The sequence below is a fragment of the Chiloscyllium plagiosum genome, chromosome 6 (assembly GCF_004010195.1).
Source record: "Chiloscyllium plagiosum isolate BGI_BamShark_2017 chromosome 6, ASM401019v2, whole genome shotgun sequence".
NCBI classification, from domain to species: Eukaryota; Metazoa; Chordata; class Chondrichthyes; order Orectolobiformes; family Hemiscylliidae; genus Chiloscyllium; species Chiloscyllium plagiosum.
In genome coordinates, this window is record NC_057715.1 from 82,825,582 (window position 1) to 82,852,916 (window position 27,335).

At 38.9% G+C, this 27,335-nt stretch overlaps 1 protein-coding gene across 8 annotated transcripts in view; it reads left to right on the top strand.

Moving 5' to 3' along the window:
- Positions 1-527: 527 nt before the first annotated feature.
- Positions 528-27,335, top strand: part of lnx2a (ligand of numb-protein X 2a) — a 111,611-nt gene continuing 84,803 nt past the window's right edge. For 5 of the 8 annotated variants that reach the window (XM_043692005.1, XM_043692006.1, XM_043692003.1 and 2 more), the window contains exon 1: positions 580-731. Coding sequence is in view for 1 of the 8 variants with exons in the window: in XM_043692007.1 (XP_043547942.1) it covers positions 700-731 (32 nt within the window). In the remaining 7 variants the exon portion in view is untranslated. Of the gene's footprint in view, positions 732-14,141; positions 14,316-27,335 lie in introns of all 8 variants that reach the window. The other 3 variants (XM_043692001.1, XM_043692000.1, XM_043692007.1) reach the window with 3 other exon arrangements.

Consider the following 27,335-nt stretch of genomic DNA (forward strand, 5'->3'; position numbering starts at 1 on the left):
CCTCTCGAGCTCGCCATCTTTCTCCATGACAACTTCCTGCGCCCCTCTAACACGGCTCTGAAGCGCGCGATTTGTTCGGTTTCTTTTCAAAGCCGCGTCTCGGTGCGCGAGCACCCCCCCGGACTCGGAGCGAGCCGGCGCGAGGACCACTAAAGCCCAGCTTCTCCCCGCCCCTCCACTGTCCGCACCAGGATGGCCCATCTCAGTCGCCTGATCATATCTGACCCAAAATAAAAACGACGGACGCAAGTGACTGAAATATGAAACGTTGTAGATCTCGGCGGCAAATAACATTCACTTTCTCAAGGAAATTATTTTTCTCTCTTCCTTTCTGTCTCCCCCTCCGCAACACACACCACCTCCAGCTTTCCTCATTCATGCAGGCAACGTCCAGAGACAGAAAGGTTTCTTCAGGCCGGCTTCACTCTAACTTGCTGGGACTGAGAGGCAGGGCCACTTTGTCATGCGTCCTGAATGGTCTGTTTCCCACGTGATGTCGTCCGGAGGGTGGAACTATGTGGCGTTTCGACTTACAATTGGACATCTGTCCTGTCAATTGGAGGATGTAGCTCCGCGACGAAGCAAGTTTATTTGACTGGTAATTTTTGTACAAATCTTGAATACTGAGACCAAGTTCTGGACGTGAATGCTGTCCGGTCGCCTTGGAACATTGTTGCTTGCACGATTTCTTTGAATGATATGGTACTGTATGCGATTTGCACCAACGAAAGGTAAAGTAAACGTAAAGGAAAACCAATTTGGTATTAATTTCGCAGTTATTGGTATCTTGACAACGAAGAACCTTGGAGGGAGCGTGTGAGAGAGATAGGCAGGCGTTTACTACCCCTCCCAACTCAATCTTTTAAACATGAAATCCTCCTGCTAGGTTGGTTAATTCCCCCCCATATCGCATTACTGGTAGATATGAGTCTATAGGAGCAAGCTGTTAATGTGACAGTTATCTGGGAAACTGCTGGTGAGAGCCGCTTCTTGGTTTGGTTGGCGAGATTGCTTTGATATTTGACTTGTGCATGTTACACGTCTCGCCATGCTTTGAGGAGGAGTGTTTGTTATTGCTGTCAGATGGGATACATATATATGGGCTTGTTAATGGGCAACATAAAACCTGCCATTCTGAGAGCACAAACAAACAGATGTTTAATTGATTCTGTCCATCCCCTACCCGATTTCCAGCATCCGCAGTCATTTGTTTTTGTGTAGGTGTACAATGCGTTGATATTTAACAATGAAATTTAATTTCTTCGCTGTTATTGATGTCCTTGTCGTTCACCTGTTAATTTGTTCAGTCGTTCAGGTCGTCTTCATGTCAAGCATAGACGCAAGTTTCTATTTAATCTTGCAAATATTTAAAGTAGAAGCGATCAGTTTAGAAAATGTTCTTGCGTTGGTAAAATGTAAAGTTGACTTATGTTTTAATGACATTTCAATAGCAATCATTTTAAATTAACGGAATGGCCGAAGATAAGCAGATCTTAATTAAAACAGCCTTAATCGTATGATTTTTTTTCGTCTTTCAAATTGAACGAGTTTGTTATTGATTCTTAAATACTGCCATATTGGGTTATATTTTTGAATAAAAGCAGGGTCGTTTTTATTGCATCATTACAACCAGTTATTAATTCTGGATGGAGTTTTGTTCGTGTATTTTTAGTGTCGCAAAATATGTGATTGCCAAATCATTTTAAATGATTTGAATTCCTTTTTATATTTGAAATGCACCTTTGCACACCAATTTTATTTAATTGGTACTTGTGAGGATGTTAATTTATATACGTTTTTGTACTTCGAATTGCTTTGTTCAGCAGTAACAAAATAGATCAGTGTAACTCCGTGTTATTCGATATTGATATATGTATTATATATGGCCAACCAGAAATCCGAATTTGCCAACTAGCATTTCTGAGTAAATAAGTAATATTTATCATTGTTGGATAGTTAGGATTAGATTTGTCTGGAGCAAGGAATCTTGCAATGTCCCCTATTAGCTTGACTTGCAATTGCAGGTTTAGTTTTTTTTTGCCTACAAATCACTGGAAGTGCTTGCTGATAGTTGTCCAGTGAGGTCAAAAAGATCGTGGTACCTTGCTCAACATTGGGACAATTTGTGTATTTCCTTAATCAATGAGAATAAGTGACTGAAATAAATACAGATGTGGTGTCATCTGGTTTCCATCAGTGAGACATAATAGCCCAGATCATCTGATAGGTGAAAGTGAAGACTGCAGATGCTGGAGATCAGAGTCAAGATTAGAGATTCCTGATGATTCCTGATGAAGGGCTTTTGCCTGAAACGTCGAATTTCCTGCTCCTCGGATGCTGCCTGACCTGCTGTGCTTTTCCAGCACCACTCTAATCAGATCTCCAGTTACTTACAGACTGGGATTACTCCAGAAGATGTGCCATTGAATTCTTTGGAAGTCCCAGTGCAAGGACTCCATGGGAATTGATGAATTTGAACTTTTGGTCGGCAATGCTTTGCTCCGAGGGCCCACAAAAATGTCTCCAACTCTCAGTTATAGTAGGAGACTTTGGAGAATATAGGCCTACCTACTCAAATGGTTACCCTGGAAATGTTGAAACATGAGGAAATCTGGTCTAAATCTTAATAACTATCCAGCTGAATCCCTAACCTGACCTCTCAATCACTCACACTGATTTCCCCAATTACTCCTGCAACGGTCCCAGCTTACCTCAGGGCACACCAACTACCCTGCCTAATTGTCCAACTCACCCCGACTTACCCCCAACGGACCCAACCTAATTGTCCCCAACTTGACTACCTAGCATCTCACCCACTCTTCCAAACTATCCACTGCACTCATCAGTAACCTTAGCCATCCTTAGTACTCAATAACCCTTAATCATTTACCTCACCTACCGTAACACCTCACTAAACCTACTCCCTTACCTACTAACTCCTTTACTTTATATTTTTACGTCATCCACACTTACCCATTACACATTTGCCATCTTTCTGTGCTCTTCAGAGAAAGGTTGGAACTTTTGGCCTTGTAGAAAGCAGCAGCTAGTGCTTTAAGAAGAGGACATGGTGTGTCTTATCTGAAGCAGTTCCATTTCAGACACACTCCAGATTTCTGGGGAATCCAGGAATAAAAGCAGGACCAGAAATGTAGTGGAGAAAAGTATGAGTGGAGTGACAATATGACAACGACTGCCAATCCTCAAAAAATTCAGGCCAATCATACTTTTAGCTTTTTTTTCAGCTCTCCATGTGACTGTAGATTGACAGATTGATACATCGTTACTCAGCACATGACTGTAATATGACAGTGAATCCAGCACCATGGGATACATACTCATATAACAAGTTCTTTATGAATAATATAAATGCTTGTCGTCATTTTTTCTCTAAAAAGTTCTAAATAAATATTAAAATTCCAACAATTAACATTTTTTCTATTAACTAAAGTAGATTGATAATTAACTTTTATAAATAAACTGAACACCTAAGAATATTTTATTGCTTAGTTTCTGTTCTTAAGTCCATTATTTGTTGTGTGGCTTGGGTGATGGAATGCTGTGTGTCCATTTTGTGGATTTGGTATTCATCGCTTTCAGTGATGAATGGCCAGGCTGCACAGGCAATATTGCTTTTGTTACTCCTAGTGTGTAGCAGTTTTGCTCAATGTTATTGATTTTGTGTCAGTTGCTGGTGACATTGCTGATGATGTACTTCTTGCTGGTTCATGATGCTGCTGACATTGTTGCTGAACTTTTCTACATTTCCAGTTCAGGATTCTAGATTTTCAGGATGGGATTATGTATGTGTACAGTTTGCCCTTGCAATTACTCAGGCATGGATTGAAAATCTTTGTTGAAGTATTGATATCCACCTACCTGTGAATAAGTGAGTTGACCAGGAGACCAGGAAGGAGTCTTGTACTTTCTTCCATTCAATTATTCCAAAGATAATTTTATAAAAACCTTGAGAGTTATAGATCAGAGTTGTAATAAAGCAAGATTGGTGTCTTTGTTTGATTTTCATTTTTCCATGAGTGTTCGAGTGACCATTTGGACATATTTATTGGTAATCCTTTGTCCTCTTTGGGAACGTAGTGCTGCTGTTGAACTTTGTGTAATACTGTTGGTATTTTTAAAGTGTCCTGTTTATCACATCCTTCATAATAGACTCCCATTATTTTCCCATCTACTAATGTTAGGCTAACAGGTCTGTAATTCTGGTTTTCTCTCGTCCTTCTTTTCAAAATAGTGGGTTACATTTGCCGTCCTCTAATTTTCTGCGACTGTTCCAGAATCTATAGATTTTTAGCAGATTAAAAACCAAAAAAATCTATTTCCATGACCTATTTTCTTTAGTACCCTGGGATGTAGATTATTAGGCCCTGAGGTGTTTTCAACTTTCAGCCCCATTAATTTTTCTAACACTTTTTTTCTTTGATACTAGTTTTCGTCAATTCTTCATTCCCAAAAATACTTGTTTCCCTATCACTTCTTTAAAGACAGAACAAAGGTTGGTGCTTAATTGCTCAATCATTTTTCTTCTCTATTATCAATTCTCCCAATTCAGACTGTACATTTTGCCTACATTTGTCTTCATTAATCCTTATCTTTTTACATACTTACAGAAGCTTTCATCATCTACTTTTATGTTCCTTGCAAGTTTGTTCTCATGCTCTATTTATTCCCTCTTAATTAACCTTTTGGTTAATTCATCCAATTCAGTAACCAGTTCCTGCTTCTTCCCCATACCCTTTGTTAAACTATGTCTAACTCCTTGAAAACATTCAATGTTTTGACTTCGGTTGCTTTCTGTGGCAGAGAATTCCACAGGCTCACCACTCTCCAGATGATGACATTTCTGTTCATCTCAGCTCTATCCTTAGACTGTGACTCCTGGTTCTACACTCTTTGGTTTTCGATAATATCCTTCTTGTGATTACTCTCTGCAGGCCTGTTAGAATTTTATAGATTCCATGAGGTTCCCCCATTCTTCTAATCTCCACTGAATATATCCTAACTGATTCAGTTTTTCTTCATACATCAGTCAAGTCATCCCAAGAATCAGTCTGGTAAACCTTCATTCCATTCCCTGCATAGTCAGAACATCCTTCCTCAGATAAGGAGACAAAAACTATACACAATATTCCAGGTATGGTCTCACCAATGCCTTGTGCAATTGCAGCAAGACAACTCTCCTGTTATACTCAAATCCTCTCACTATGAAGGACAAAATACCATTTGCCTTCTCCACAGCCTATTGCACCTGAATGGATACTTTCAGCAACTGGTGTGCAAGGACACCCAGGTCTGTTGCTGCTCCCCTTTTCCCAATCCATTCCCATTCAGATAATAATAAGCCTTCCTTTATATTACCAATGTGAATAACCTGACATGTTATATTTCAGCTGCCATGCATTTGCTCACTCGCTGAATTTGTCCACATTACACTGAATTATCTCTGCATCCTTCTCATAATTCACCCTTCCACCCAACATCGTGTCATCTGCAACCTTGGAGATATTATGATTAGTTCCCTCATCTAATCATTCATGTATATTGTGAATAGCTGGGGTCCAAGCACTGATCCCTGCAGTACCCCACTAGTCACTGCCTACCTTTTGGAAAAAGACTCATTTATCCTATTTTGTGTTTCTTGTCAGCCAACCAATCCTCTGTCCATTTCAGTACACTACCTCAATCCCATGCACTTTAATTTTAACATACTAATCTGTTTTATGAGAGGCCTTATAGAAAACCTTCTGAAAGTCCAAGTAAACCATATCTACTGGCATCCCCTTATCAACTCAGTTAATTACATCCTCAGAAAAATTCCAGAATTTTGTCGGGCATCATTTCCGTTTTGTAAATCCATGCTGACTCTGTTTTCCAAGTGCTCTACTATTAAAACTTTGGTAATGGGGAAAATGTCCATTACAAATGTCAAGTTAAACAGTGTGTAATCTACAATATAAACTTCCCTGTTTTCTCTCTAAAAAATTTTAAATAGTGGGATTACATTAGCAACACTCGAATCCATTGGAAGTGTTACAGAATTGGACAGAGAGATTCCATGATGAAAATCTAAGACGGTTTCATTAGAGCTTAATGCTACAGCTATTCACTTAAAAATCAGTCATGTTGCAGGCAACGACAGTCCGGTAGCCAATGCTTCATCAAGAGCAAATATGGAAGAAAATGTATTGTGATCAAAATGAACTTGTGTAGAAAATGGCTATTATGAAAACCTTTTGTAAATTTAATGTAAATAGATTATTGCTGTCAATGTAAAAAAGCAATATCAAGAACTTACATTTTGGTAGAAATTGAAAATGCCTCATAAGGAATTTATTTGGGTAGGAGAAGTGTAATATGAGCTTGTCAGTTGGGAAATTGGCTTCCATACTAGAGGAAAAAATTATTTCAGTAATCATTTCTGTGGAAGTGATTTTTTTTTTAAGAGCTCAGTGAGTCGTGTTTGAACAGTGACTTCAAAGATTTCCAAGAAAGCATTTTATTAAGCAAAGCAACTTCACCTGAAACGTGGTGGTCAATTGTTCAATGTTTAAAAAGTAGAACTACAGAATGACCACAGCACGACAAATGGTCAATGGCCAGAATGAGGCCTCATTTACATAAAGAGTTCCATGTCAGTGGAAGAACAGTTTGTGCAGTTTTCAGGTTGGAAAGGTGTATTTTATTATTTCAGCAGTTCAAGGAAAAGACCCTTTTAAGGTTCAGCAGAAAGAGTTGTGAGTTCATGTTTTTCTGTGTCTGGGACAAAAAAGAGCAATGGAGAGAATCACATCTGGTAAATGTACAGAAAATCACTAAAACGAAATGCTTGCAACTTCAGTTTAATAAGAAATTAAAGAGTTAATATAAGAGTAACATTTCACTGGGATTGAAGGACTCTAAAGGATATTGCTGGGAAAGGATTTGTATATTTTTGGCTGTTTATTGTCTTTCTAAATTGTCTTTTTTTTTGTATGTTATGAACTTGGGTTTGTTCTTAAAATAACATTTGGAATATTGTATGAGTATAGGGGGTGACTCAGAGTCACATTAACAAAATTGTACAAATAAAACTTAAAATATACCAACCAAGCAAGTTTTGAGAAGGTTTGTAGCTCAGGTTGAGGTTTTGGATGTAGGTTTGCTTGATGAGCTGGAAGATTGATTTCCAGATGTTTCGTCACCCTACTCGGTGACATCTTCAGTGGGCCTCAAGCGAAGCTCTGCTGATAATTCCTGCTTTCTATTTATATGTTTGGGTTTCTTTGGGTTGGTGATGTTTTTCCTCTGGTGAAGTCACTTCCTGTTCCTTTTCTCAGGGGGTGGTAGATGGCGTCTAACTTGGTGTGTTTGTTAATAGAGTTCCGGTTGGAATGCCATTCTTCTAGGAATTCTCACGCTTGTCTTTGTTTGCCTTGTCATAGGATGGATGTATTGTCCCAGTCGAAGTGGTGTCCTTCCTCATCTGAATGTAAGGATACTAGTGAGAGAGGGTCATCTGGCTAGTTTTCTGTCCGTTTGTCCAATGCATTGTTTGTTACAGTCCTTGTACGGTATTTTGTAAATGACATTAGTTTTGGTTGTTGTGTGTATAGGGTCCTTCAAGTTCATTAGCTGCAGTTTTAGTGTGTTGGTGGGTTTGTGGGCTACCATGATGCCAAGGGGTCTGAGTAGTCTGGCAGTCATTTCTGAGATGTCTGTGATGTAGTTAGACTCCATCTACCACCCCCTGAGAAAAGGAACAGGAAGTGACTTCACCACAAGAAATAACATCACCAACCCAAAGAAACCCAAACATATAAATAGCAGGAATTTTCAGCAGTGCTTCACCGGAGTCCCACTGAAGATGTTACCTAGTAGGTGATGAAACATCTGGAAATGAATCTTCCAGCTCAGCAAGCAAACCTACATCCAATACCAAACCAAGCTCTGAAATCTGACTTGTCCAGTAAGCAGTCAGGATTGTAGCTAAGTGTGGGCTCTTGGTGGGACAGAAATTTGTTGAATTTAAGAGGGATCTGTGAATCTTAGTTCTATGTGGGAGACCTATTGCAGTAACAGGAATGCCTAAGCAATTCTGAGTAAGGGGTGTATCACTAAAGAAGTGGATATTAAAACTGTAGTAATACAGATGGTGCAAGTTCTACTCGAACCTCCTCTGAAGGGACTTGAACAGTCAAGATTGGTCAGTTCCATGATTATTGAGAGAGACTCTCGCTACTGGAAGTTTTATAAATTTTATCTCAAAAGAAGAGGTATTTGCTTATTTTTCTACACAAGGAGGTAAAGCAATAAAAAAATTAGAGTACTGCACTAAGCCAGTCTTTGATGCTGGCTGATGATGCAGTTTTTCTTCCAGTGGAACTAATGCACAAATAAGCATTAAATGGAGTTATAAATGGAGGTTACAAATCAGCTGTTTTAAATGGAGTTGGATTAAATAGCATCTTTGTAAATGGAGATGTTGCAGTCAAAGTAGTGTAACAAATCTTGATAGAAATAATTGATTTTATCTTGCGGAGTTACTGCTGTTTTAAGAATATTAGCCTCATTCAGGGTGTTGGAAATCTAGTAGAACTAAAAGAATCTGAGATGCTACAGGAGAAACATCCTGAGTTGTTTCCTGGTTATGTTGTCTTCACTAGGTCTTATGCCATACATTAGATAAGAAGAGGAAGAATCCATGAAAAAGATGATATAGAAGTTCGGTTATTTGACACTATTTTTCAAAAGCTAAACAGAAAAGATGAAGGAAAAGACAACGAAACTGACATGTTTCACCCAGCGTCTTTGACAGAAATGCAACAGATGGAGCCTGAATTGAGAAAGCCTAATCAGAAATTGAACTAATATCATAGCCCTAAAAACCTGCTGATTAGTTTTGGGCAGTAGTCTTTTAGGTAGTAGTTCCATCTGAGTATCACAAAATTTTCCGAGCAGCTCACAAAATTTCAACAGCAGGTCACATAAGTATCATAAAAATATAGGCTAATAGACTAAAACATTTTTATTGGCCAGTGTAGTAATTGTAACCAGGGACAGATGGATCTCATTGACTATGAGATCCTTGATTGCGGTTGTTAACCTGAGCCAATCAGGGATCCATAGCTGACAGAGATAAACAGGAGATTCAGTGAGTCTCCTCATTCTAGGGACTGGCTCTGAGCTGGCAAATCAGAGCCAGTGTACTGTCCACATGTAAATAAGAGTGACTTGGTGACAGGATACCACCCTCTGTGCAGTTATTTCAGAGGCAATGGGAGAAAACAGTGTGCTGCTGAAAAAACATTGCTTGTGACAGTCACCTTTAAGTTGGGATAAGCATTTCTGGCATCGTACCTTTATTTGGGAAACTTAACTCATCGATCCTGTTGTCGAAGACTGGGCCCAATATGCGTTACTTTGTCTGGGCAAATCACATTGGTGAAGATGAAAAGCAATAATTAATCCTTCTGACTGCTTGTAGACCTGTAGCATTTTTGGTTTTTAGGAGCTTAACTTTCCCTGAGGTGCCAGATAGCAAAATCTTTCAAGCGTCGCCAGATTTAGTTAAGGAGTATTATGACCCCAAGCCTCCTCTAATTCTAATACGCTATCAGTTTTTTAACAGCTGTTCAAGAACCAGGGAAATCCGCGTCAGGATTTTTGAGGTTAAGATGACTGGCAGAGGCATGTGAATTTGGGTTAACCCTGTATAAGATGCTGAGAGACTGTTTTGTATGTGGGATTAATGATGTAAACATGCAAAAGCACTGACTAGCCAGTCCTTTCACAGGCTGAATGTTCTTGGTCATTGTGGATGCCCATTCAAGGTGGTTGGATGTGCATTGAGTTCATTTGGCAAACTCAAGGATTGAAAAACTGTGATCATAGTTCGCAATACACGGAATCTCAGAAACATTGGTCGTGGACAATTTACCAGCAGAGATTTTGAGTAATTTCTAAAGTTGAATGGCATTTGGCATGTTCAGACAGCTCAAAACAATCCATCGTCCAAACATTGAAGGCAGGCTTAAAGAAACACCCTACAGCTTCACTCAATACCAAATTGTTCTGGTTCATATTTGATTATAGGACAACCCCTCATGCAACTGCAGGGATAGCTCCAGCAGAGTTTCTCATGGAGAGAAAACTCCACACCAGATTAAGCCTGATATTCCTGGACCTGGGAGGAGGGTGAAACGGCAGCAGTAATGCCAATGCCAGCCACATGCGTACTCTGAGCGCAAGAGGTAGTTTACTTAAGGGGATAAAGTTTGGTATCGAAACCATGGAAATAACTCTGCATGGGTACGAGGTGAGGTCGATGTGAGGTCAGGTCCCGTGACATACAAAGTCCAAGTAGGTGAGATGATCCTGACCAAACATGTGGATCATATGATGGCTGTTACCTCACAAATTGTGCTGGAGCAAAACATATCTAACCCCTCAGAACAGTCAGAAATACCATTAGAAACAGTGAGTTCTCCCCCTTCCTCTAACATCAAAGAAACACCGTAGTCCAAGATGGATGCTTCGCTACCGTTACCCCCTGAAGAAGAGGAAGCTCTCCTGAGATGCTCCAGATGCAAGAGAAGAGCTACGGTCCGGTATATGCCACCTCCGTCCAAGTCAGAGGAATTGGACCTTGGACGACAATGTACTGGAAGAAGCTACAAGAAAAAGAACAGGTCTACATCCCTGGACGTAGTGAGGGAGGGATGTAATGATTGGAACACTGGCCAGGTAGATCTCATTGACTATGAAATCCGTGATGGGAGTTGTTAATCAGGGCCAAGCAGAGAGCCTTGGCTGACAGAGAATGATTCAGAAGATCGCACTATTCTAGGGACTGGCTCTGAGCTAGCTGGTCAGAGCTCATGTACTGTGCACATGTAAATAAAGAGTGACTTGGTGGCAGGATGCTGGTCTGTGTTAACTTATTTCACTAGAATTACTAAAACCTTGGTGAAATTTTTCCAGACATGCCAACCGTACTGTCTTCCTCATATTTACCCAAATAGCTAATGTTCTGTTGTCAGTTCTTCATTTGTTTGTTCAAGCTTTTAAGTTTCAGCCTCATCTACACCTGTGACATTATGAACTTGCCCTTTTCAATCAATTCTTTTTATAATTCAGGATTTGCAAAGTCCCAAATAAATTAATCCAGGAGCCTTTAATCTGCATTCTTGTATTTACATTTTCTGGTTGCATCGTCTAATAGTTTTAAGAAATTGGCAACAACTTCACCTAATTCCTGCTGCAAGCTTTAAAGTGCATATCAGTAGATCTGATGGCTTGATTTTTGCTGCAGAGGAACATTGAATGTTTCAAAAGTTCTACATGACTTGGCTACTACTGCACTGTCTGAACTTATTTCCCAGCTGTTAAACAAAATTAACTATTTCTCTCATACCAAAAAAGAATGTAGCCATAACTTTTTGTTAGTAATACTTTTTTAGAAAGTGACTGAACGGTAGTCTTTTGTTCAAACTTCTCACATGTCTTTATTGACATCATCAGCCTTTAATTTTCACAGGCTGGAGCTGTGTGATTATTGCTACTGCAGTGTCTATTTTAGATTTGCTCGTTTCACCTATTTCTCTCTCATTGCCGACTTGATTTTCAATTTAATTCAGCATTAAACTTGTTTTGAAATGTTTAGTTTTTTACTTGCAAATAACTGCTGCCACAATGTTATATCTTTTGGTTCCCAAAAGTTAAAATAAGAGTCAACATAGTGCATGTTCATACACTATTTATTTCAGCACTTGGTGTTGCTGGTGAACTGATAGACTGGTGTGTTCTTACTCAGGACATGGCTCAGATTGACAGTAAATGTCACTACAAACTCACATGAAAATTAGTTTCTAGTTCTTTAACAGTGAAGGACTGAATATTGGGAACAAAGCATCTCTTTAACTAATAAGGTTAAATGACTGAAAAGTAAGTACGATATGGACTTATGTAAAAGTTGCACATCTAAGACTACATTTCCAAATTATGCTATCTCATACAGATTACCACTCCACTCCTATTAAACAAAGAAAGAGTTCCACATATCTGACAGGTGATTCTGATCAGGGTTCCTTCAGAAAGTGGAGCAGTACTTCCGTTTCATAATTCAATCATAGTGCAGAAGAGTAAAGGGAAGGCAAACCATTTTTGCTTTTTCACAGTAGACAGCTGCTTCTTTTTTTAAAGTTACTGAATGAAAACAGCCATGTTGACAGCCGCAGTCAAAAAGTATATGAGGTAAGTGTGAGGTTTGAATGCTGGGAAAGGTAAGATGCCAGATAGGTGGAGAGGACAGGATGCCAACTGCACAGGGCATTAAGTGCATAGGGAGGCCATGTGGATAAGGTGTTGCAGGTAATTAGGGGGCAAGGCACACGGTGGCAAGGGGGCCAGATGGAGTCTGTCAAGCCTGGATGTGTTGGGCCCTGCAGATGGCTGCAGAGGGTAGGATCCAGTGGCGATGAGGGTCTGGGACAGGGGTAGAGGGAGAATCAGATTGGAAAGGAAATGTCAAGTCCACTACTGGGGGTGCGGGGGCATGGAGGTTGCGGGGTTCAAAGTGGGTGAGTGCGGTTGGGTCCAGAGTGAGGGAAAGCTTTTTGGAGAAATTGAAAATCATTCTCACTCATCCCTGACTAGTAGAGTTGCCAATCCAGATACTGATCCAGCCGACCCACCTCTGAAAAGTACTGCGCAAGGAACTAGAAATATTTTGTATTTTGACATAATGTGTTGACATGTGTCTGAGCAGCCATGATCAGTGCTATGCTATTCAATGATTTTATTATGTATGCACCAGGGTGTGTTTATTTTCAACTTGAGTATATACAGTATTTATTTTTCAGTCATTTAAACTCATTGGTTTAGGTAGATGCTTTTTCCCCCAATATTCAATGCCATATTATTGTAAAGAGCTAGGTACTAATTTTTATATGAGCAGGTGGTAAGTACAAAGAGTTTAGCTAAAAAATCAGTTTGACTTTTACACAGGATAGGTTATTATTTGAGTATATATGGTATTGGAAAGACTGAGAGTCTTTGGCACAAAAGCAAATTAGACTAAAGAATTTGAAAAGTTTTTTTTTTAGAAATGCTTTTCAATCTGTTAAAACAGCTCACACCCTAAGGAGATCAGATGCCATGGTTCTATTCATTTTCTGAACAAAATTTGATTGACAGTCATGAACAATTGAAAGGCAATTTGAAAGGCATTTGTTAATTATTTTCTGTTTTGCATTAATGTGCATTAATGTGCAAATATGTCAACTTGATGAAAATAATGGATATTAAGTGCAAGTTGTTTTGTGAAGCTGACTATGGAGCAATCCAAATTAGCCAGCAATTTGTGGGGCAGCTATTTCACACTACAAATCCTGGCAATTTATACTGGTTGTACCCTTTGTTTCATAGAAAAACTTGGTCTCGGGTCTCAATACTTGTATTTAACCAATATGTGACGGTAGTTATTTTATTCATAAAATAGTAGGTCTGCAGAGTGTTGGCAGAGTGTTGTGAATATTTTTGACCATTTGAGTAAAGTACTTCCTTGGTTATGAAAAGACAATAGATGTTAAGTACACATACACATAATCTACCTTTTTATTTGTGTTTCATGAGTGTCTTATGACAGTTTCTCCTAAATTTATTGTGTGGTTAAATCTGTTGCACTGCAGTAATTCCTGTAGCCAGTGAGAAATTTGTAGTAGACAATTAATGAAACTATCAGCTTATGTTTCTGAGACTCTAGACATAACTACATTAAGCAATTGTCTTTCATTGACCAATGTTCTTCTACATAATAGAGTTCATGATCAAATTTAATTGAAAAATTGCTGGAATCAAACTTAATTAAAGTAGAAGTTGGTGTATATCATTTGTAGTTCCCCAAGACGACAATACATTTTGAAATTCTTTGCCACTGACCTGTAGAACATTAATTCTGATAAGGGGACAAGGCTGTTGTGGGAGAGTTCTGGCATTGTACATTTTTTATGCTTACAAAATTTATTATACTTATAAAATTTATTATACTTTATAGATATATATAAAACCAAATTATACAAAGAGCAATACTTAACAATATGAAATCAAACATTTACTTGTATTTACTAAAATGCTAACCATTGCAGGTAGTTGAATCTCTGAATTGTCCATCCACACAAGACACACTTTTTCTGGAAGACATTACCTTTTGAATACAGAGAATTATTTGGTGGAAGAGTTGATTGTAGCAATTTTGTGTGACGACATATTATGCAGAATCATTTTCTATATCTATCTGGTTCAATTAAATACAGAAATTGGTAAGTACAGTATATGCATTATTCATAAACTATTTAATTTGTCAGTTGGTTTCGTATGGTTTATTGATTTTTTTTAAAAGAAAGCTGAGTTCTGAAGTGCAGTGGTAATGTCCCTACCTCTGAGCCAGGCAGCCCAGGTTCAAGTCTTACATTTTGACACATCTCTGGAGCAGGTATCTGAACAGGTTTATTAACAACAAAAATAGCTGATTTCTTACACTGCTTATGGTGCATGTAATTTGTTGTTTATTAATTGAGTGATTGTTTAATTTGACAGGTTTATAAAATAAGGAGAAAAACTAGGTTCTTAACTCAGTTTTAATTGAGTCCACCTTTTGTGTGCTTTTTAAAAAAGATTCTGTTACTGTTACATTGCTCCTAGTGGCAGTGTCTATAGTCATTTGTAATTTAGGAAATTCTGTTGAATTCTTACTGGTCCAGGCGGTGAGTCGAGGAATGTGTCGTATTTTCATATTTCCTGACTGACTGACTGACTGACTGTTTCTCTTCTGTGGTTACAATTGTGCTCAGGTGTCCTGGAAGAAGTATCTCACAGTATCCACCAATACACTCAAAGCCTTTAGGTATAGGTTGGCATAGGGGGGCCTAGGATGTATTACTTTTATCCATCGTTTTCACTTAGTTTTCTATCCCCACCACCTAATTTCCTACTTTATTTTATTTTTGTTATACTGCTCCTGGTGGCTTTATGTGTCTATTTGTTTGTCAGTAATTGGGTGTTTTATACATTTAGTGGTGTACTTATTTTGTTAACAAAGGGAGTTCTTCCCCAATGGAAATTAGTTTCTGAAAATGTTCCGGAAAAGAAAGGTGAAAACATACATTTGTACCATACAGCAGAAGTACTACTTACCTTGGTAATTTGCTGCCAAATTTACAGTATGGATATCACTATATAAAAAAAAGTCTAAACCTAGAACAACGAACAGTAGAGCTCTTCAGCCCACCAAGACAACACCAACACATGATGCCTTTCTAAATTAAATACATTTTGCCTCTTTTCAGTCTGTGTCCCTCTATTCTCTGCATATTCAACTATCTGTCAAGATGCCTCTTAAATGTTACATTTATATCCACCTCCACCACCTCTCTGACAGTGCTTTGCAGGATCTTACCACCCTTTTTGTAAAAAAAGACTTGTCTCTCTCATCTCCTTTAAATTTACCTGAAACCAAGTCCCTTGTAATTGGCACTTCGACCCCTGGGAAAAAGATTCTGAATATCCATTCTATCAGTGTCTCGCATAATTTAGTAAACTATCATTTCGACCATCATTCTTTGCTCAATTAAAAAAAAACAAGATTGTCCAATCTCTCCTTGTAGCTAATACCCTCCAAATCAGACAACATTCTGGTTAACTGTTATTGTACTCTGTCCAAAGCCTCCATATCCTGGTGTGGCAACCAGAACTGTACACAATACTCCAATTGTGGCCTTACTAAAGACCTGTACAACTGTAACGTGACTTGCTAGTTTTTATATTCTATGCCCTGACCGATGAGGGCAAGCATGCCATGTGCCTTCTTGACCACCTTACTCACTTATATTGTCATTTTCAAGGAACTGTGGACTTGTATACCTAGATCCCTCTGTATGTTGGTGCAGAGGTTCTGCCATTTACTATATACTTTTCTCCTGCATGAGACCTTCTAAAATGCATCACCTTGTATTTGTCCAATCAAACTTAAATCTGCCATTTCTTTAGCCAAGCCTCCAGCCTATCTATATCCTGCCATATCTTTCTGTCTTACTGTCTGTAGCTCCCCCCAATCTTTGTGTCATCTGTAAACTTACTAATCATGTCATCTATGTTTTCCAAATCAATGTAAAAAAAACAATAGGGGACCCAGCATTGATCCCTGCAGAACACCAGTCAGAAAAAAAAACACCCTTCCACTGCCTTCTCTGTCTTCCATGACTAAACCAGTTTTCTAGGATAAAGTGAGGACTGCAGATGCTGGAGATTAGAGCTGAAAATGTGTTGCTGGAAAAGCGCAGCAGGTCAGGCAGCATCCAAGGCTGCACCGTGGATGCTGCCTGACCTGCTAAACCAGTTTTCTATCCATCTTACCTGTTCATTGTGGATTCCATGTGATATCACCTTTTGTTATCAGTCTACCATGAGGGACCTTGTCAAAAGTCTAGCTAAAGTTCATATTAGACAACCTCTACTGCCCTGTCCTTATCAATGATCGTTGTCACTTCCTGAAAACTCAAGTTTGTGAGACACAACCTTCCCATTCTGCCTACTGCTAATAAATTCAAATTTTTCCAAATGAGAGTAAATTCTATCTTTAAGAATTTTCTCTAATAATTTCTCTACCGCTGACATAATTTCCCAGCTTATCCCTGTTATCCTTTTTAAGTAAAGGAATAACATTGGCTATTCTCCAATCCTCAGGGACCTCTCCTTTTAACTAAAGAGGGATGTAAAGATTTCATACAAGGCCCCAGCAATTTCCTTACCTGCCTCCCTCAACATTCTGGGATAGATTCCATCAGGTCCTGGAGACCTATTAACTTAATGCTTTTCAAAAACACCCAATGTCTCTGTTTTTACCCCAATATAAAAAAGATGACTGCAGATGCTGGAAACCAGATTCTGGATTAGTGGTGCTGGAAGAGCACAGCAGTTCAGGCAGCATCCAAGGAGCTTCGAAGGGCTGATGAAGGGCTTTTGCCTGAAACGTCGATTTCGAAGCTCCTTGGATGCTGCCTGAACTGCAGTGCTCTTCCAGCACCACTAATCCAGAATCCTTTTTTATATTGACATGTCCTAGAATATCAACATACCCCTTCCAAGACTCGCCATCCTCTGGTTGCATGCATAAATTCCTTTCTTTGACCTTGAGTGTCACAGTCGTAGAATCATATGGCCAGGAAACAGACCCTGCCATCCAATCAATCCATGCTGACCATGTTCCCAAGCTAAACTTGTCCTGTCTGGCTGCGCTTGGCCCATATTCCTCCAAACCTTTCCCATTCATGGACTTATCCAAATGTCTTTTAAACATTGTAACTGTACCTGCATCCGTCATTTTCTCCGACAGTTATTCTAAACACAAGCCACTCTGTGTAAAAAAAAAAAGTTGCCCCTCATATCCTTTTTAAATCTTTCTCCTCTCACTTTAAAAATATGCTTCCTAGTTTTAAACTTGCACGCCCTCAGGGAAAAATCCCTTGTCATTCACTTTATTTATGCCCCTTGTGATTTTATAAATCTCAAAAAGGTAGCACTTCAACATCCTACACTTCAGCGAAATATGTCCCAGTCTTTCCAGTGTATTTTTGTATCTCAAACCCTCCATTCCTGGCAAAATCCTAGTAAATCTTTTCTGAACCTCTCCAGTTTAGTAAGATTTTTTAAATAGCAAGGCGACCAGAACTGCTCATAGTGCCAGAAGAGACCTCTCCAACATCCTGCACAACCTCAACGTAATGTTCCAATTCCAATACTCCGAAGTCTGAGCAGTGAAGGCAAGTGTGCTAAGCACCTTCTTAACCACGCTGTCTACATGCGACGCAAATTTCAAAGAATTATGTAACCGAACTCCAAGGCTTCTCTGTTCTACAACACTACCCAGGGCCCTACCATTAATTGTATATGTCCTGTCCTTGTTTGTTTTACCAAAATGCAATACCTCACATTTCTCCAAATTAAACTCTGTGCCCCTCCTGAGCGCCATTGACCCAATTGATCTTAGAAAACCTTTACGGTCCAAAATGCTACCAATTTTGGTGTCATCTGCAAACTTACTAACTATGCCTCCTATATACTCATCTGAATCATTTATATAAATGACAAACACAAGTATGATCCAGTATGGCCCCTTTCCTAGTTAGACTATTTATGTATTGTTTGAAAAAAAATTGTCCTAGACACACTGAACAAATTATCCCCCATCCATGCCCCGGCTGTAAGTACCAGTCAATATAGAGTAAGTTAAAATCACCCACCACCAGAAACTCTGTTTTTACATTTTTCCATAATCTGTCCACACATCTGGTTGTTGGGAGGTCTGTAGTACCAATCCCATTAGTGTGCACCTTTCCTATTCCTGAACTCGACCCATATGGCCTCATTGAATGAGCCTTCTAAGGTATCCTCCCTAAGTACAGTTGTGATATTCTCCTTTATCTCTATTTTTTACATCCCTCTCTCTCTCGCCTGAAACATCTAAATCCCAGAAATGTTAAGCGGCCAATCTTGTCCTTCTCCCGGGTCTCTCAACCCAAATCTCTGTAATAGGAACAAAATCATAGTTAGATGTACAAGTACAAAATCTGAAATCAAAAGTTCTGAAATCCGATGTTTTATTCGTGAAGTATTTTTCTGTATAACAAGGTTGCTTGGCATGCGAACAAGTGAACCAACTCCACACCCACTCGACCCACATCACTCAGGTGTAATGTGGTGTGGCCCAGCACTGGCAGGCAACAATTGTGTTTCAGCGCAATTGGATCACACGTGGGTCTGCTGTTCAGTAAGAGTTTTTAAAATTTCACTGTGAAAATGTCATTTATTCTGAAATCCAAAAAACAACTGGTTCCAAGGATTTTGGATAAGCGATTGTGTACCTGTATTAATCCAAGCTCTAAATCCATCTGTCATATGCTTGACATTAAAACAAATACACCTCAGACCACCAATCCTTCTGTGTTTGGTAACCCCTCCCTTTGTGTTCTTCCTCTTAGTCTTACTGACATTAGCCTCTGACTCCTCTTCTGACATACTGCTCTGGTTCCTGACCCCCACCACACTAATTTAAACTCTCATGAGCGGCACTAGCAAACTTTCCTGCCAGGATATTGGTGCCTGTCAAGTTTTAGGTGCAATTTGTCCTTCTTGTACAGATCCCACCTGCCCTGGAAGGTGCCTTAATAATCCGCATTCCTGAAGCTCTCCTTCACCAGCTCTTTAGCCATGTATTTAACTGTACCCTCTTCCTATTCCTAACTTCACTAGCAAGTGGCACAGGGCATCCCAAGATTACATTCCTAGAGGTTTTTCAACTTCCTACCTAACTCCCTGAACTTCCTTTACATTCTGCTTTTTGTCATTAGTACCAATATGGACCACAAGGTCTGGCTGCTCACCATTACCCCATCAGAAATCCTTGTGCGCTCTCAGACATCCTTGATCCTGATGACAGGGAGGCAATACACCATCCTGGAGTCTCATTTGTGATCATAGAAATGCCTATTTGCTCCTGATTATCTAGACCCCTATCACGACTGCTTGCCTAAACTTCAACCCTCCCTGCTGTACAACAGTGGCAGTCATGGTGCCAGTGATCTGGCTACAGCTGCTGCTTTCCTCTTAGAGGCCATGCTTCCGGATTGAACCTTAGTCATCTTTTTTGTTTCTGTGTGGCCTCACGTGAGTCATTCACTTCTTCCATCCAAGTCATTCAAATATATTGTAATTAATTGTGGTCCCAGCATTGATCTCTGTAGCATTCCAGGTTGTCATACTGAAAATGCCTCCCTTATCCCAACTGTCAGCATCTGTGGAGAGAGAGTAAGCTAACGTTTCAAGTATTAAAGACTCTTCATCAGAGCTGATGAGTAAATTAGATATTTACTCACAAGAAGTTAGTAATTATTGAATCCATTAAACCTTTTGTCATACAGACGCTTAGTGATTTCAAATGTGATGTTTTTAACTGGACACACAATTTCCAATAATTTGATTTGAATAAATTTAGGAAATTTGACAAATGCAATAAGAGTTTTATAAAACAAATAATTGTTTTAGTTCTGAGTAAGCTGTAAATGAAAATAATCCATATGCTTTGCATTTAGCATTTAATAACCGAAGTGGTTGCAGCCTAAAGTCAGGAAGAATGCATTCCAGTGTAAGTGACGGCTCACATCCATCCTGGAACATTACTGCCAATGCATTTCAAGTTAACACGGTTAAGTGGAGGCCAGTTCACTCTCATAGCAATGTCAGCTGTCTGTCTCTTTAATGGCACAGGAAGACTGCAAACTATGTAAGAAGAATTCTGTCTGCAGCAATGATGTCCTTTACGGAAAATTATTTCAAATTTTTAAACAAATTGTGCTACCGTTAAGTTGGCTTGGATCAAGGCCATTAGAGAAGTCTGATCCAATGATAGCCTGGATTCCTAGTGAGGCAATGGTGCCAAAAAGGCCTAGTATTGGGAGTACTCAAGCCCAGCTCCCATTACACCACTGAAAAAGTAGGTGCCTTGTATCAGGTCCTGTGGAATCTAGGAAATATTTGCACATTCTGGACTAATTTGCATGTCTCCTAGAGAAATAGGAGGTATTTGCCAAAAGCGTACTGGATTTTCAGCCAAGAATAGTTGTGTTTAAATATTATTTTCATCTTTTTTATTTTTAGAAGTTTTAAATCAAAAAAGAGGTTGCAAAACATATGGCGGTACCATATTCTGCAGACTTGGCAATAATATAATTTTACTTAGAAGATTATTTTGAAAGTCAAAACCTGACTTTAGAACAAGCTTGTATTTTACATTCTTGACAACAGAAGGGCATTGTAATTCTTGCCTGTAGATAGTCTTAATGCATGTTTTTTAAAGTTGACAGTGATGCATCACTTTTTAAACTGACTTGTGTTTGATTTAGAATAAATGACTTGCAAGGGATTTTTTCTCCAATTATCTCTTCTGCCTTCTGATCAGCCTGTACATGTATCACTTGCATATTATAGTGCCATTGCACAGCAATATGAGTCACACAATGTAGGAGGTATAAATCACGATTCATCACTTGAAAACAAGTACACTGCTGTGGGTGGCACAACAGCTGAGTATGTATCAACCAACAGTGTACTGTTTTTTGAGAAAATAAAAATTGTATACATAATAATAGCAGCAGTATAGTTACAATGGAAAGACTTGCCAGGTTTTTAATTCAAATTAGGGATTTAAGTAACTAAACTTCAGCGATAAAGTTTATTAATGTCAGTAAATAGCTTAAGGCTCAAGAATGTTTTCTCTGTATCCTTTAGCTAGCATTAAATGTATCAGCAGCTTTTAAAATGGAAAAACCTTAATCAACACTCACAGATATAATTACAATGCTGAAATTGCATATCATGGAAAGAATATAAAGGAATATCAGAGCTTGAGTGATGTAAATGGTCAATCAAATGGCAATTAATAGTTTTGACCAACCCAATCTGTTCTTGTTCGCAAAGAGGCCAATAATCTCGTGTCATAGATTTAAACGTAATAATGAATGGATTAGTAGGAATTTAGATGAATTTTGGTGAGCTGCCTGCACTTGAACCTCTGCTATTAATGGTGGTTGATGTACAGCTACAATGCAGTTGGGAAAAGAATTCCAGAAATTTGACCCAACAATAGTGAAGGAGTGGTGTCATAGTTCCAAGTCAGGACTATGGAAGGAAACTTCATTTGTGTACTTCGTCCTTCTATGCGGTAGAGACTGTGGGATTAAAAGGTGCTGTCAGTGGCCTCAGTGAGTTACTGCAATGCATATTGTAGGTGTTATATACTTTAGCTGCTGCTGCTGTGCATCAGTAGTCAAGGGAGTGATTGGTGAAGATGGTGGATAGTGCGTTATAGGTAGTGTTCAGGCTTTGAAGAGTAAGAAGTGAGTGACTCGGCATAGATTTTCTAACCTCTGACTTGCTGTTGTAGCCACAGTATTTATATGGCTAGTTCAGTGTGGCAGGCAATCCAGTCAATGACATTCCGTAGGATGTTGATAGCAGAGATTCGGGAATGATAATGCAATCAGCATTCCCACTAATGTTCTGACTGGCACAGACCTCTGACCCTGTGCACAACAGCAATGTCTGGAGCCAAAGTCAATGCTGCAATCAGCAGGCCAACACTGATAACTATGCACAGAACATTGGTGTTTATAGGGAACATTTCATGCCATTAAATGTCAAGCAGAGATGCTTTGATGTTACTTGTCACCTATCAGCACAAGCCTTCATATTGTCCCGGTTTTGCTGCAATTGGACATGATACTTCAGTATCTGAGTAGTTCAGCAACATTTGCAACATTATGTAATTAATCATCAGTGAATGACTGATCTCACTTCTGACGTTAAGATGGAAGGAAGATCATTGATGCAACCATTGAAGATGGTTAGTTTAGTCCATTAGTCTTATTGAGCCATAAATTTAGAGAAATGGATAATTGAGGTGTTGTGGTATCTGGCACATGCGTGTTTTCTTTCCTTTACTGTGCCTTTAAGGATAATTATCAAGCAAATAAACTTTGGCAGCTTGAGAAGCTCCTACAATGTAACATTTTTATTGCCTAGGACCCCTTTAAACTCTTAACATTGAAGAAATCTGACATTCCATAAATATAACATTTAACTTCTGAGGACAATTTGGTATTTATTGTACTAATGCTTCAAAAATACGTTGACAGTGAGACTAACAAAATAAGAATGGATGTTCATTGATTCACTACTTAGAGATTGTATTTTTGAGAAATGTCAGCACTTTCAGAGGAATATTAGCAATGGTATTTTGGTTATTTGTGTTATACATCCTATTGCTGTCAGTTTTAGTGACTAATGATAGTGAACACTGGTTTCATCATTGTTAAATCCAGGCTACTACTTTTACTGGTGGTTATTTTTGCCATAGTTCTAAAGTTTTTATTAACTTTTGCAAAACATGTTTGGGAACTTTATTTTAAAAATGACGAGTATTATCATAAAAAAGGCCATGATCAATGCCGTCTTGCTATTTATATCCAGATTCTGGTTCATGTCTCCAATGATTGAAGTGAGCTGGATTTTACCTGTCCACATGAAATAGGAATTGGAGTACACTCCGCTGTTCAATAGGATCATGGCTAATCTGGCAATTTTCATGTCCACCTTCCTGCCCTCAACCTTTAATTCTCATACTGATCCCGTACAATCTATCTTTCTCAGCCTTAAACATGCACAAGACCTCTGCCCCACAGCTTTGTGTGGCAAGGAATTGCAAAACCTCAACCCTGTGAGAGAAGAAATTCTTCCTCACCTCAGTCTTAAATTTTCGCCCTTTAATTCTGAGGTTGTGCCCTCTGGTCGTAGACTCACCTATGAAAGGAAACATTCAGCATTTACTGTGTCAAGCCCCTAAAGAATTCTGTATGTTTCAATGAGATCATCTCTCATTCTTCTAAATTCCATGAGTAGACCCTCAACTTGTTTAACCTTGCTCATCAGACAATCCCTCCATACCTAGTGAACTTTCTCTGAACTGCCTGCAATGAAATAATGTCTTTCTTTAATTAAGGGAACTAAACCTGTGCACGATACATCAGATGTGGTCTCATCGGCACATTGTATAGTTGCAGTAAGACTTCCCTATTCTTATATTCCAATCCCCTTGAAATAAGGCCAACATTCCATTAGCCCTGGGATTACCTGCTGCACCTGTGTTCTGGCTTTCTGGGTTCCCCGCCCCCACAACTCACCCATCCTTCGTGTTGCAGCTTTCTGCAGTTTTCTCCATTTAAATAATTTTATTCTCCCTTCCAAAATGAATAACTTAATATTTTCCTGCATATGCTCCATTTGCAAAATTTTTGCCCACTTACTTAACCTATTAATATCTCTTTGTAAACCTTTTGTATCCTTCTTGCAACATGCTTTTCAATCTATTTTTGAGTTCTTTACAGATTTGGCTACATTTTCTAAGTGACCTCTATTTACTTTGACTTTTTTCTTCCTCATTATATATTTAGAAAAGTTCTTCTTAGCAGTTTTTATATTCCTTGTTAGTTTGCCCTTGTAGTTTATTTTCTCTGTCTTTATTATCTTTTTATCTTTTGCTGGGTCCTAAATTTATCCCAGTCTTTGCGGCTTTCACTGAATTTTGCATCCTTACATGCATTTTCTTCCAACTTAATACTCTCCTGAACTTCCTTGGTTAGCCATGGTTCGTATATCCCTCTCTGAGAATCTTTCCTTCTGACTGGGATGTGGTTTTGCTGAGAATCATGAATTACATCCTTAATTGTTTGCCATGGCTTTCTTACAGTCACTCTTGATCATCTGTCTGCTCGGCTCACATTAGCAACTCTAACCTTATTTCATTGTAATTCCTTTCATTTAAGTTAAACACGGTTGTTTCTGACCTAAGTTTCTCATTCTCAAACTGAATATTAAATTCATTATGTTGTGATCACTACTTCCCAGGATCTTTTACTATGAGGCATTTATTAAACCTGCCTCATCATCCATTACCGTATCCAAGATAGCCTGCACCCTGATTGGATCCATGACATGTTGCTCCAGGAAAATATCCCTGATGAATTTATTGCCATAACTACCCTTTCCAATTTAATTAACCCAATCAATGTGAACATTCGAGTCACCCATAATTATTACTCTATTCTTTTTATTATTATGCTCTTATTATTTAGTGTATATTCTTTCCTACAAAGTGGTTACCGTTTTAGGGTCTGTACTCCTACCAATGCCTTCTTACCCTTGCTGTTTTTTTACCTCTGCCCAAATGGACTCTACATCATCTAAACCTAGATAATTTCTCCCAAGTATCTTCATTTTGATTCATATCAACAGTGCTACTGTCTACCTTTTTTTTTTACCTCTCCTGTCTTTCCGAAAGGTCAAATACCTCTGAATATTAAGTTCCCAGTATTGATCTCCTCATAACTATGTTTCCGTAATAGCTATATGGGATCATGTCCATTTGTCTTGATTTACATTGTCAGTTCATGTATCTTATTCTGAATGTTTTGTGCATTAAGATACAAAGCCAATTCCCAGCTAGCATGTGACTGGCCAGGCACAGTTACCTAGTATAAGTAAACAAATAATTAAAGATCAATTGCCATTTTCAAAAGTTAGTTTAACCTCAACGTAATGCTGGCATAATAACATTGCCCTGGGCAGGCAGGCATTAATGGATGGCCCATTTTGCTTTCCTCCAGATGATGTTTTAAAAATGGTGGGAAAGAAAGGAGGACTTTCTTTGAGGGCCAGCCTTCACGCATTTTTAACCCACCCAAAACATAGTACTTCACTTCCTTTCTCCCCATCTATATTGCAAACTCCATCTCCCTCACATGCAGTTCCCCCTCCCTAATAGGTCCAATCTGTTCCTCCTGTGACAATGCTGCTCGTTTAGAAAGTTATGTTGTCCTCGGTTTTCTTCAAGAGGGGTAGTCAAGTCAGTGGTGCTGAAATGGCTAACAGACACTGCTGAAGTCAACAATCAGAGGAGGCCTTTAGATTTTTTTAAAAAAACAGTTGTACAATGAAAGGGAAGTGGACAGTTTTCCAGTTCAGGTTTTTATTTCTAGTTTGGTCTGTTTTCACAAGCAGTCAATAACTTGCTGGGGACCTAGAGAAGCAGCTACAGTGAAAAGTAGCTTCAACAGAGGTCTTGCCTGAACTTCCTCTGTGAAATCTCTCCTGCCTTTAAGAACCTGTGTTTGAATTTACCTTTTGTCAAGGAATTAGAACAGCTTTTGTTAAGTTGTGATAGAATCGATTGGGTTATCAAATAAGTTATTCTAAATACTGTTTTCTTTTGTTTGTGTTTCATCTGATGATGTTTAAATAAATTCTGTTTTGTTTAAAGCTGATAGTTTGATTGACTGCATCACTCCTGGAATATCCACTATACATCTTCCGAAAAAAAAATGAAAGTTAGAGTCTGGGTTAACTTAAAACGTTATGGGTCTGGTCCATAACACTCCCCAATATTGCTGACTCACTTTGGTCCAGGATCTTTGTCTGTCTTTCCCATGAGTCTGTTTGTAGTCCTGACCATACCCACTACCAAGCCTGGTGCTGCTGGGATGGCAAGAACTGACCAGTCCACATTGGCTGGGAGATTTGGTGTGTGGATTTCCTCAAGTAAAGGGTTTTTGTCCCATTGTCACCTTGTCAATGTCACCACAGAAAAACATTGCCGTAGGGCGGATGTGGTTCTGATTCATCACTTTTTGACCAATATTTGCCATTAAAATCAACCTAGAATTTTACTCATTTAAAAACGCTTCACTATATAGAAAGGGTGCAAAGAAGATTTACCAGGATATTGCCTGGACTGGAGGGCATGTCTTCTGAAGAAAGGTTGAGGGAGCTAGGGTTTTTGTCATTGGAGCGAAGAAGGATGAAAGGTTACTTGATAGAGGTGTATAAGATAATAGGCATAGTAGAGTGAATAGTCAGAGACATTTTCCCAGGGCAGAAATGGCTATCATGAGGGGGCATAATTTTAAGGTGATTGGAGGAAGGTTTAGTGGAGATGTCAAAGGTTGTTTCTTTACAAGGGAAAGGTGGGTGCATAGAATGCACTGCCAGTGGTGGTAGTAGGTATATTTAAGTGACTCTTGGATAGGCACTTGGTAGATAATAGTACTGTGAAGGATATGTAGGTTAGTTTGATCTTGGAGTAGGATAAAAGTTTGGCACAGCATTGAGGCCGAAGGGCCTGTACTGTGCTGCACTGTTCTATGTTCTATATTTTAGTTGCATGCAAGATCACTTTAATTGACTACATCAATTTAATTGTAAGCTCACTGTATTGTATGAGGCTTGCTTTATCAAACTATCAGGCTGCCCAGGAAGTAAATCAACTGCTTTGACTAGAAGTTTCTCATTCACACAAGTTATCATTGAGAAACGCACAAATGTGTGTAAGCTATTCCTTTTTGTAATGCAAAAGAAGCTTAAATTATCCAGAGAAGGAGGCTTGGGAGGTATTGATTACCATTTGATGTTGTTGAAGACTTGTTACAACTATAGAAAAGTTACAGCACAGGAAGTGGTCATTCAGCTCATCGTGTCTCTGCCAGCTAAATAAAGTGCCTGTTCTAATCCCAATTTTCAGAAGTTGGTCTATGGCCTTTCAAGTAACAGCACTTCGGGTTCCTTTTAAATGGACTTGATGGTTTCCACCTCAAGCCAACAAATTAGTCCAAAAATTAGAGACTCTTCAACCTCTGGCTGAAAGGTATTTTCCCCCTCTTGTCCCTTCTAATTTTTTG